We start from the raw sequence: 13,121 nt of genomic DNA on the forward strand, positions 1-13,121 counted from the left end.
ATATAAACCAGTTTGGCAGCCTTTATTCAACATCAAGTGCATTATGTTCAAATGCTCTTATAAGCAACACATCTATCTAGAGTTTGTCTAGATTACCATCAAAGCTTTTTACCCAAAGCACACGGCTAGACAAACAACCATCAGTTTATAAGTAGTAATTTTGTTTACTCTCTCTACTTCTTTCTACAATTCAATGTTTTTTATTGTGAAGATCCTACTTTCATTATTGTGTTTTTATAAATGGTATCAGAGTTCAAGCTCTAGGCAAAGCTTCTTTTGACAGTTTGCTATTTGAAGGCTGATTTTGAGAGATGTCCCAACTTGCAAAATAGCACAACCGCTCATGCTTGTCCTCTACCATTTAGTGATAGAAAGCTAAGTTAGATAGGAAGACAAGATATCACAGTGTAACGTCTACTTTGTCCAATGCATCTCGTTTTTTGGCTAATGAACCAGACCTATCTCTAGTCTACATGGAATTGTACCAAACCTACAAAAACCATCCAACCTCTAGGACCACTGTTTGGTGTCTAACTGACACCTATGAGACAAGTTGTTCAACCATGGCTTCTCCTCATAATAGAAGCCTTATCAAAACATGAGCTAACTAAACCCATATAAAATAGAGTAAGGGTGGATATTGATATCCAACAAATAGCTATCCTTCGCTACACATTGTTGATTCCAACCTACAACAATTATAAAGAGAGGTTTTTTTGCGTTAATTTCTTATTGATATATGTCAATTTCCCTTGAAATTCATGTACTGGTTGTTTTCTTTCATTACTATGGTTTCCTCCACTATAATCCAACCTAAGCCATAGAGTTATAGATGTGTCCTAAACTATGCCATAGTTATTGATGTCTCCTTCTAAACTAAGCCTTAGCTATAGATGTGTGCTACACCAAAAGTTTCAAATGTTGTAAGGAAACAAGTCCAAGAGGAATATATATTATAAGAAAGACAAAAATATTGCACAAGTCAAAATTCAAAATGGTGAAGATAAATGAATGTTCTTTCATCTATTAAAAATATGCACAATATATAATAAAGAGATTGAAAAATTTAAGAGACTTACATAGGTAGGATTGGATAGATGATAGTTAGGACCTAAAGGGTAGAGATAGGAGCCCCAAACATCCCATATGAAAGCATATGAATGGTCTCATTAAGCATGAACTAGCATAGGGGATTTGCTTTACAACTATGTGTGATCTCGGACACAACACAGTGTGCCAAAGCTCCTTGTTGCTGCACTGACTTTATGTACATCTCTGCAATTGCTGCATTCAATGCAGCCCCTACAGGCAAGGTATCTTCATCTAAATGAAAATGAGGTGAGTGGAGCATGTGGTTCACACTAGCATGCTTATCGCCCACTCCCAGATACAGCATTGCACCAGGTACTTCATCCAAATAGAAAGAAAAATCTTCCCCGCCCATCGTTGGCTCAGCAAACAGTACATTACTTTTGCCCAACACCAAACTCCCTACGTTGTATATATGTTCATACATGTTATCATCATTTATTAAGGCCGGATAATAAGGATAACTGTCAAAATCCACAAATGCCTCACAGCCAAGGACAGCAGCTTGATTCTCGATAACCTGCAGAACACACACACACACACACACAAATTGCACGCACATGTATGTCCATGGGCATCAGCATGTGCATCATGTGAGTGTCTATCGGAGCATGGGAAAAAAAAACAGCAAACTAGTGTTTTTGTACCGGCCAGAATCAAGAAAAACCAGCTGAGATATTAAGTAGCCCTTATTTTAAGGGATGATTTTTCGTATATCTTAGTTATGAAACAGAGATTTCGTAAGCAAAAGCCGGATAGATTTAAGAGTTGTCCTTATTTTGATTGGTTGAAAAATATGTTTTTTTTGGAGAGGCCCTTCAAACCTTCTAGACAAGCCCTTCAAACCTTCTAGACAAGGCCTCTTAGAAAATAGGGTTGCAAAAGAAGGCCACTATTTCTCTAAATTTTAGACATGAATATCTATATTTTGAACGTCAAAACCTAGTCTATGGCCTTCAAATTGAAGGTTAGGGTAGGCCTTCAAATTGAAGCCCCGAGCATGTGTGTGCGCAAGTGAGTGTGGATGTAGATGTCTATGTGTGTGTCTCTAGCCAGAGGATACCATGTGTAGCTGTGGGAGGTTGAGACTTTATAGAGACAAATAGAGGGTTACAATAAATAAAATGTAAGTAATAACAGCAAGGTTAAAGTTGAGAGATGAACCTCTTTTATCCTTTGCTTGAGATTCTGCCAACCCTCGTGTGAAGTGGTGCGAAATGTACCTTTGATGGTCACTTCTTGTGGGATAACATTTAAGGACTCCCCACTCTTAACAAATGTCACGGAAACTACCTGTAGGAATGATTGGTCCAAAGCTCAAATAATTTGCAAATTTTGATAATTCTATGTGAAAATCTTACACGTATGTATGCATTCAAGCAATTTTAGACACAAGTATGAAGAACAAATCAAGATTTTACATGTATGCATGTATGTATGTATCTTATGGATGCATGTATGTTAGGTATGCATGCACGTGTGACCTATGTTATGCCATGCATGGCATGTACATATGTTATGCAGCTAGTTTTGTAAGTGTGCATGCAGCATGTACACAGCGTGTTCACATTGCTCTGATCCTGCAGCTGTTGCATCCTCCTCCCAGGAAAAAATATGTTTGCAGGTCCAAAATACGATTCCCTGAGGTTGTGTGCATTGATTGTATGCAAGAGCAAAGGAGAGAGCAAGACAAGCACAGAGAGATGAGCTCTTTGCAAACTCGTCGCTCGAGAGTACGAAAATATAGTCGGACACAAAGTTGACTTTCCTAAAGTTGTTATTGAAACCTTAAAATAATTCATCAGGTACTTCTCTATATTATCTTAAGGAAGAGTTTCACAAAGCTACCACATGGCAAGAATTTGGAGGTTTGAGAAAGGAAGGAGGAAGTTTGAGGAGGTTTGGGTAGAATTTGATTTTGGAAGCCTCAAAAGACGTGCGAAGCACGGGTTCCCAACTAGTTTATATAACAACATGCACATACATATATAACAATACGCACATACTGGAACTTTTTATATGGTATATATATTCACACAAACTTTTTATATGGTGTATTAATTAAATGCCATTGATGTGGCATTTAATTAATACAACCCTCCATTCAATGCAACGTGGCACCTCCCAAAGCTATCAGCTCCTCCTCCACGGCAACTAGCTCCTCCTCCACGACAATGTACTTCCCTTGACAGAAAGCAAGGCATGGATGATCGAGAGAGACAGAGAACTTCATAACAACACCTCCTGCCTGGTCACTGTTGTGGCATAACTCCTTTGCTCTTCCCTCTTCCTCTCCCTGGTCCACTGCCTCCGTTTATGCCATCCCCCTTACGTGGAGGATTTCTCTGTTGTGGATATCGAAAAAAACATGACACAGAGAGGAAGCACATGAGACGTAGATGCAGAGCATGCTCTTGGACCGGCGTCGGAGGTCGCCTTGGGCGGAGGCTTGGAAGTTCGTGTGCTATTTTGGTGTCCAACTCCAACACTACGATGGCTAGGTCGGTGGCTTCAAGCCAAGAGAAGTGTTGTTTTTGCAGACATGGCAGGAAGAGAGACAGAGAGTCTCCGTCCCGATCAACGATGTGCAAATCAGAGAGGAGCGTCCACAGACAGACGTGTCCAGACGAGCGAGAAAAATGACTCCTATTTGAAATTTTCATGGAGAGATGACAATTGTCAACATGCCTCCCAAAAATAGAAGCGCATGGGTGTCCGCCCACCAACATATGCTCGTTCCTAATTAATGGGAAAAAGCCTTACAATCTGTAAAGTCAAAATTAGATCAGTTAAATGAATTAATCAAAAGAAAACATTGTGGTGCCTTATTGAAACTTTATCATTAATTAATTAATGCTCGTTTGCCGTCAACATTAATTAATTAATGTAGCCTTTAGAGACTAAGGCTTTCAAATCTTAGAGACTAAGGTTTCAAGGGGTTTTCATTAGGGAAAGTTTGGACTCACTTTTGAAGCTCTTTGAGATTCTAGGGAATATTCCATAAGGACCAATGAGGGTGAGGCTTCCGTTACAGAACTTTTGAGGTTACTTTTTGGTGGGGAGGCCATAACTTGGACATAAAAACTTCAAATTTGTCGGAGGTTGGTACGTTAGAATCCTCTCATCAAGATCTTTCTAATGATATGTTACATGATATAGTTTTGAGGTACTATGGATAGAGTTATCCACAATCTCTCTTTTCATAATAGAATGATGACTTGGCATTTCTTAGAGGACCCAAAATCAGTCCACATTTTCCCTAATGAGAAGGCACCCAGAGAGTCCCAAGGTTCGATCAACAATCTTCTCAAACAGGTTAGCATGCGAGAGCAGAGCGAGAGAGACCTTTTTGTGCGAGCATGTGGAAGCAACGAAGCAAGAGAGAATTCCTATGCTGCGAGAGAGACAGAGGTGGGTCTTGTAGAGAACCTAGGCGGTGAGGCGGGTCTTGTCAAGAACCTAGACGCCAAGAGAGATAGAGGCAGGTCTTGTAGAGAACCCAGGTGCCAGTAGCCCGGTCCACATCCTGGTCTAAGAAATGGAGGGCGGAGCTGATCTGTACACACAGGCGAAATATAAGAGAGATAATGATGCAGGCAAGATACAGGCGAGATACAAGCGAGGCACAAGTCCCAAGTCCCATAAACCTCCATGTGCAACAACATGCAAAAATAAAGAGTTGGATTACATCAAAATTATGAAAACAAAATCTACAATTCTTTGTATGCAAGGTCTAAAACATTTCTACTAACGTTTCTTTGAGTAGTGCTTTGTTTTTTTTCGTAAAAACCTTAGTGCTTTGTTTTTTTTTCTTTTCATGAACTAATTAATTAATAGAAAAGCATTTTGGGTGTCTACTATGAAACTTTATGCTACATTAGTTAGTCGAAAACTTTTTGCTATATTAATTAATGGAGGGAAAAACCCAACCCCACCCCTTGTATACACTCCTATGCTACCCACACACTCTCTCTAACCCAAAGTAGTATCTCAAACCCCAACCTCCCATCACAATCTTGATCTCCATCTTGCACCATGTCAAACTCCCCTCTATGTCAACCTCCATGAGAGAGAGAGAGAGAGAGATGGGATTTCCTTTCTCGCGTATGGATTTCGTTGACATATGGACCCATAAAGACTGACTTTTTTGCAGGATTTCGAACATTCAGTTTTCTTTCATTTTTTCATGTGGATAGGTTTGTGGCCTATTCGTTTAACTAGGAATGCCTTTATATTTGATACAAAAGTTGGTATTAAAGCTCATATAAAAGGACTGCTATCGTGGCAAGTTGTAATGATGGAGAAAAAAGAGAGAGAAGATTACACTCATAATGGAGTACCACATGCACTCATGATGGAGTACCACATGCACTCAAGATGAAGTACTACATAGCCAAGAAGCATGAAGCTCCAAGAAAGATAATAGTCAAATGATCAATAATTGTGTGTACAATGCCCATGAGCCCAATATATCCTATAGCCCAAGGCCCCCAAAGGCACATATGTAAATGACTCTAAACCCAAGTGCCTAGGCCCCATCCCCCATGTGCGTGTGACACCAAATCTATGATGGGGAAAAGAGAGAGAGAAGATTGCACTCATAATGGAGTGCCACATGCACTCAAGATGGAGTACCACATAGCCAAGAAGCATGAAGCTCCAAGAAAGATAATAGTCAAATGATCAATAATTGTGTGTACAATGCCCATGAGCCCAATATAGCCCAAGGCCCCCAAAGGCACATATGTAAATGACTCTAAACCCAAGGCTCCCAAAGGCACATATGTAAATGACTCTAAACCCAAGTGCCTAGGCCCCATCCCCCATGTGTGTGTGACACCAAATCTACTTCATTAAACAAGTCTCTTCCTTACGTCAGCTCATTTGGTGGAAAATAACATGGCTATATATTGGATAAGAGTACTCCGAGCTACCCTTGTGGTTCGGAGAGTAATTAGTGAGAGAAAGCTAGTACATCACATGGCAGCTATTTGGCCATTTTTAAAGTAAATTTTGGTAATATATCTTCTATTACACAAAAAAGAAGAAGAGAATATAGTCCCTACATGCCAACCTCCATACGAGAGAAAGTGTGAGAAAAATTCTATTGCATTGTGCTTGCCTGTAGACGTTAGAGAGAGAGAGAAAGAGAGAGAGAGAGAGTATATGTGTGAGAAAGAGGAGGAGTTAGTTAGAGAGAGAGAGAGATAGAGAGTTAGAGTTAGAGAGGGAGTTTCAATTAGAGAGAGAGTTATAGAAAGGGTTAGAGTTAGAGAGATTCAAAGATATTTAGAGAGAGTGTGTAAGATAGAAAGATAGTGAGATTTAGAGAGACAATGAAAGAGAGAGAGTGTACCTTAATTCGAGTTAGAGAGAGAGAGAGAGAGTGAATTAGAGTTACAAAGAGTTTCTGATAGAGAGAGTTAAAGTTAAAAGAGAATTAGAGTGGGTGAATTCGATAGAGTGAGAGAGTTAGAGAGGGATAGAGGGAGAGAGGTGTGCACATGCATATGAGCAGGCATGCACATGAATGTATGTATGTATGTGTGGGCTATGCATAGTGTGGCAAGACAACAAAAGTAGGCATACAAGAGAGAGGTTTTAGTACAAACTTGACTGTCAAGGGGGTCTGTTTCGCGTGATACGAGCTGCTGCAGGCTCACAATGACAAACGATGTTGCCACGATAGGATCTGCAGTGAGGTGAGGAGAGGCAGCATGGCCGCCTTTGCCTTTTATCAAGGCTTGGAAGACTCCTGTGGCGGCACAAAGTGCACCTGGTTTTGAAGAGATACTGCCAGACGGAATCAATGGGAGGACATGCATAGCAAAAATAGCTTCCACATCCTTAAGGGCTCCGCCTTCCATCATACGTTGGGCACCTGCACCCCCTTCTTCTGCTGGTTGAAAAATTAATCTGACTGTTCCCTGCAAAATAACATGAAAAAAGTTAGATGAAAATTTACACCTTCATCCATCAATTGATCAAACAATACCTCACAGTACAAAGCTTTTAGTAACTCTAGTGAATTATTAAGTAAATCTTTCTTTGAATTTATCATTTACATAAAATGATAATGCTTCTTCTCCTTTGTCTTGACCACTAGAAACTCTAGAGAAAAGAAAACCTAAGAGAAGTAATATTGCCTTTGGAAAAAAGGGATTTCAAAATTGGAAAAATAAAAAAAATTAATTAATTAATTAGATTCATATATATATATATATATATATATATATATATATATATATATATATATATATATATCTTAATAATCATGTTTTAAAAAAATCATGGCAGTTTTTGAGGTAGGGAGAAGAAGAAGACTTCTATTTTAGTATACATTTGCTAGTATTGATCATAATTTGAAGTTTTTAATAAAAACGGTTCATATTTTTAAAGGTTTGAATAACTATACAGAAAGACGGGGTCTGTTCAAGTCGATTTAAGTACCAACATGTCTATATTTTGATGAGTTTTGATCAAATTATGCGTTACATGGGTGCGAAAGTGTGACTTGATTGACAGTAGTAGAACGCTGATTAACAAGCTGATTAATGCTAATGTCTTTATATGCATGCTGCAATTAACAAAGGACAAGGCTGAATTGACCTAATCTACTGTATAATCTTAAGCAACCCTTGCAAGCATAGCTGGCATCATGTGGCCACATAAGGCACATGAGCATCCTGGGGCTGGAGAAGCAGTCAACCTGCCAGCTGAGCATTTGCAGACACACCCTCTCCCCGCCTCTCCATCACAGCATTTGCAGAGAACAACCCCCCCCCCCCCCCCCCCCCCCCCCCCAACTCCCACTTCATCAGATTGCCCAGCTGCAGGAATTCCCACAGTACCACTGCCACACCACCACACATAAGCTACCCTTCAAGATGGGTGACTGCAAGTGATAACTTGCTTTCATGATGCTACTGTAATTGGGTAACTAACCTGAAGCTTGTCTTGTCTCTTTTGCAGTAGTTTCGCTGCTCCTAAAAGCATTGTGACATGGGCATCATGCCCACATGCATGCATCTTTCCGGGGCGCTTGCTTTTGTGCTCCCAATCAACCAACTCCTGAAACCAAGAGGAAAATAAATGCTGTGAAGGGAAAGAAACGATTATGCTTGGCAATCTCTCTCTCTCTCTCTCTCTCTCTCTCTCTCTCTCTCTCTCTCTCGCGCGGGAGGGGGTGTGTAATAAAAAGGGACCCTCACACTACCCTTCTGCAGCCCCGACGTGGGGCAGAAGTGGCTAGTGCAAGGGCCCTTAAGCTACCTGAGTTTCTCTCTCTCTCTCTCGCGGGAGGGGGTGTGTAATAAAAAGGGACCCTCACACTACCCTTCTGCAGCCCCGACGTGGGGCAGAAGTGGCTAGTGCAAGGGCCCTTAAGCTACCTGAGTTTGAGTCCAGCTTCATCGGATAGTCCTTCTAGGGCTCTTGGCATAGTTGCTACTACGTAAAAAAAAACCTTCAGTTGCTTGATGTATACATCCCACATTAAAAAAAAAAGAGGACTAACATCCATACCATAGATACCCCACATACAAAATGAAGCATTTATAGCATGTCAGAGCCACATTCATCCCACATAGGAGAAAAAAAAAGAAGGCTTACATCCATGGGCAGAGCATCCATATCAGCACGGAGGGCTACAACAGGGGCTTTGCCAGAACCAATGGTAGCTACAACCCCTGTGGTTGCCAAAGGCCATTCATAAGGAATGCCCAACTTCTGCAACTCCTCTCTGATCAGCTGGCTGGTGTCAAACTCTTCAAACTTGAGCTCCGGGTTCTCGTGAATTCGCCTTCTCACAGACTTGAGCCAGGCCATGGTTTCCTCTTCGTGGGCAGCTGAGAGAAGCTCCTTGGCAAGGCAGGAAGCTTCATCATCTGAGACAGGGCACGGTTCTAAGGTGAGAGATGGTATTGATGGAAGGAACACAAGCAAGCAAAGCAAGTACATGATCACGCACAGAGCTTGATCAGGAAAGGCATCCATGGCGCAGCTGTGATGCAAAAGCACAGGAGAACACCAAGGAGAGAAAATAGAGAGAAGACTGTGTGTGGGTGGGTGAGCGGGTGGGTGAGAGAGAGAGAGAGAGAGAGAGAGGACGCTGGCACAAGTACAGTCTCCCATCAACCATAGCCAAAAGTAGAAACAATCAAAGGGATTTTGCGTAGCTTATGTGAGAGAGGGTGGCAAATTAAAATCTTTACTAGCGCCAAGAAGGGAAAAAAAAAAGGCAATCAACCTAGCCTAGCTCATATCTATGTGCTAGTGCCAACACAAACAATGAACATAAACTTCATCTAGCTAGGTGCTACTATATAATGTGACCACTGATTTAAAAAAAACTGTCCTTTAACGTATTTTGTACCGGTTAAAATCCAAAAAAAAACCAATTGAATTTACTCTTTTTTTACAAAAACCGATAAAATTTATAGGCTTTTTGCTATAAAAGCCGGTTAATAATGTGATTTCGAATAGGGGAAACAGATTGTACTCAAACTTGTCTTTTTTCTCACTGCTTGGGAAAAAAAGTCTTTCTGTAGTACTGCATGTGACTATCCAAACATGCTTATATGTTGCCCAACAATGCCTCTCTAAGTGGAGGTTGAATCTGCCTTAATGGAATTTTAGTATCCACTCTCACATCCCAAAAAAAGAGAGGGGGGGTGCAAAAACCATTGATTAGTGATTGAAGAGCCATACCATTTTTTTCTGTGGTTATACCTAACCTACTGGTGGTAGCCATAATGTTTTAAATTTTAAACAAGAAAGTCCTTACATCAATTTATGATAATATTATATGCCTTACAAACTTACAACCTACCCTATTTATCTCTATTTATGATAATAGTAGATACCTTACAAACTTACAACCTACCCTATTTATCTCTATAAACATAACCTAAGACCTATAAAGTTTCCTTTACACTAAGGTTCTTGATTCCCTTAATTAAATTCTTACCACTTGATCAATTTATAACCGTCATGCCAATTTACCAAATCAATGCACCGACATGGAAATTTGCACAACCCATGAGCCAATGAGGTTCTTGGTTCCCCTTAATTAAATTCTTACCACTTCATCAATTTATAACCATGCCAATTTACCAAATCAATGCCACCAACATGGAAACTTGCACAACCCATGAGCCAATGAAATGAAAATGGAGGAGACCATGGATCTTTACGTGCCTTTTCTCTATTTTCATGACATTTCTATAGATATAGGCAAGGAAAAATATTGAGAATACAAATGTGCACTTTACACTTAGGGCTTAATGATTTATAATGAGAATACAAATGTATAGATATAGGCTATGAAAAAAAATCTGAATACAAATGTGCATCTCTACATGTGCCTTGAAAATGGCTAAGTAGTACTAAAGTGTCATGAAGCCACTCAAGAGTTGTACAAAACCATCATGAAGAGTAAAAGTTGAGGTACCTTTCTTGAATAAGTAATACTAATCTTTCATCTAGAAGAGCAAGAATAAAGGTACCTTTCTTGAGAAAATATTATTAAACTTTTTCTCAAGAAGATTAAAGGCCAATATATATTTTCTTAAATAAATAATACCAACTCATTTACAAATTATACCCCTTTATAGACACCATGCAGTGCTCAAATTTTAAAGTCATAGTAAATTGTTTCATGCGAAGCCAAGGTATATCGTAGGCCTTTAATTAAAAAATAAATAAAGTTCAAGTGAGGGTTGTAAATTTCAATATTTTCTTCCAATGATGTTTTAATTATAATGATTGTTTGAGAACAATTATAATAATTATTTTAAAATAATTATAATGATTGTTCTTCTAGCCTTCTTATGTTATACAAAATCTTGTTAAAGTTTTGATATAAAAGTTTTAAACAAAATCCATGCATAAGAGATCAGCTCTAGTAAGAGAGTTGCTTGCAAGAAATCGATCACACACGGGCTAGTGACGTATATGACCTACTTATATGGTTGGTAAAGTCTATCCTTCAAAAAAAGAAAGAAAGATAATTTAAACTCTTCTAAGCGACACATCTTAGATCATTAAATTAATATTTTATTAAGACATAGTATGCATAACCAACCCTCTACTACATTACATCTCAATTTCCTTATCAAGTGCATGATCCTTTTCAGTGCACAAAAAGATAGAGTGTGTGTGGGAAAGGAGACTCATACTCATACTCATACTCATACTCATACTCATACTCTCTCTCTCTCTCTCTCTCTCTCTCTCTCTCTCTCGTATTGACAGTGTGGGCAGCTCATGCACCATAACACCCACCACTAGTCACGCAAGCAACACCAAGGTAACAATAATCACCTCACAACAACAACCCTTACCCAAGTGGGCAAGAGAAACCAGCAGCCATCCAACAACGCTCAAAATGGCCACGACACACAGCGATAGCTGAGTAAACACTCTCTTTCTCTCTCACAGGCGACAAACGCGAGGAATTTGATAGCGTTGTAAGATGCTTTGCCATCACCACTTGATTTAGCCTCTCCAATTGCCTCACCTCGAGGGTTCACCTAAAAATATGTAAGTATATCACGTGAGTTCAAATGAAGGGGTTTTTTAAGTCAAAATTTTAAGGTAAATTTATAGAAATATATTTATAAAAGGTGTTTTTTAAATCGATTTTGGAAAAAAAACCAGTAAGTCCATAAAGAAAAAGGGGTCATTTTATTCATGAAAAATTCACAGGTAAGGGGTTTTTTTAATACCCCTTGAACGCACATGATAAATAGGGTTTCTTTAGTAGTGCATTCCCCAAGTGTCCCACCCATGGTGACCTACCACACCCACTGATTGTTTCCAACTCCTTGTGGGGAGCAACAGGGCGCACATATAGCAATCGCGCGAGGGAGCAAACCGGGTGCCTAGGTAGGTCTCATAGCTCTGAGTTATCGTGGTGTATGCCCAGTAGCCGCCCAGCAGCAGTTGGCTAGCCAGGGCTGCCCCTATTTTTCTCTCTCGGCTTGCCCAACAAGCAAGGTGTTTACCACGATTGTGTGTGGGTAGAGAAGAACAAAAGAAACAATAAAGATTTTCCTCTCTCATTTTTAGCACATAAACAAGGGGGAGAGAAGCCGGCAGCAGCACATACAGAAGCGCAACACCAAGCAAGAGTCTCTCTCTCTCTCTCTCTCTCTCTCTCTCTCTCTCTCTCTCTCTCTCTCTCTCTCTCTCTCTCTCTCTCATGCATGCACACGCAACATTGTATGATCGACCACACCATAGCATGCTGGTTGTTTCTTCGAGTAGCCTTATCATAGTGCGTAGGACATTGCTTTCAACGTTGTAATGCATCAACCCCGTTGGCACATCGATGAGACCACGTCTCCAACGGCCGACACACTCTATGGGACTCGGGTATCTAGTTCCAATTTCTCCTGTGTGATTTATTTATTTATAAGACTTGAAAAATCCAATTCCATCATGGCCAACGAGGGTAGTTTGCTATTGCCGTTAGGTGGATTAGGGGGGTTTTCTCAAATGTTGTCCTCTATGTCCGACCTATTCCACGCCGAGCTTAACCATATTCGTCAGGCAGTGACCACTCCCCAGACCGAGATGACACAATCTCCCTCGAGCTCGCAAGGATGTTCTCATTGACGTAGCTCCTAATGTTTCCTTGTCCGTAGGATAACCATGTAAGTCCTTGCGCAGCAGCGAGACAATAGCATGGAGTTAGTGGACGATCAGTCCTTGGGGGCTGACAACACTAAATGAGAATTACTCTAAGGAAAATCTTCTTGATGATGAGGACACCTATGGAGATGATACTTGACCCACAGATGTGGAGTTAGAAGCCAAGAGGGATATCTTGAGGGGGTCCTTGGCCCAATTGTTTACTGCTAGCACATTCGAAAGAAATCACACCAAGATTTTATCCGTGCTTAGGAGTATTCTTCATGACCGTTTAGATGCTAGTTCTACTACTCTTGTAGGGGAGTGTTGTTGCGCCGAGATCTGCACACAAGAGGGTGTATTTCCCTTTTACCGAGGACGTAGTGCCTCCAGTAGGA

At 40.3% G+C, this 13,121-nt stretch overlaps 1 protein-coding gene across 3 annotated transcripts; it reads right to left on the bottom strand.

Annotated features, from left to right (window-relative positions):
• Nucleotides 1-988: 988 nt before the first annotated feature.
• On the bottom strand, nucleotides 989-9,386 carry LOC147628447 (IAA-amino acid hydrolase ILR1-like 3). 3 transcript variants are annotated; one of them, XM_086813599.1, is made up of 6 exons: nucleotides 9,059-9,235; nucleotides 8,701-8,975; nucleotides 8,035-8,160; nucleotides 6,702-7,016; nucleotides 2,254-2,382; nucleotides 989-1,609 (listed from the first exon to the last, which is right to left on the bottom strand). In XM_086813599.1, exons 1-6 carry the CDS (start codon nucleotides 9,078-9,080, stop codon nucleotides 1,181-1,183), a joined length of 1,296 nt encoding a protein of 431 aa, XP_086669725.1. In that variant the 5' UTR covers nucleotides 9,081-9,235; the 3' UTR covers nucleotides 989-1,180. The 3 variants fall into 3 exon arrangements, with proteins under 3 accessions (XP_086669725.1, XP_086669723.1, XP_086669724.1); XM_086813597.1 differs by having other exon boundaries at nucleotides 8,701-9,386; XM_086813598.1 differs by lacking the exon at nucleotides 8,035-8,160 and having other exon boundaries at nucleotides 8,701-9,238.
• Nucleotides 9,387-13,121: the final 3,735 nt, after the last annotated feature.

This window comes from Cibotium barometz, chromosome 19 (genome assembly GCF_041138505.1).
Source record: "Cibotium barometz isolate CiBa-2024 chromosome 19, ASM4113850v1, whole genome shotgun sequence".
NCBI lineage: Eukaryota > Viridiplantae > Streptophyta > Polypodiopsida > Cyatheales > Cibotiaceae > Cibotium > Cibotium barometz.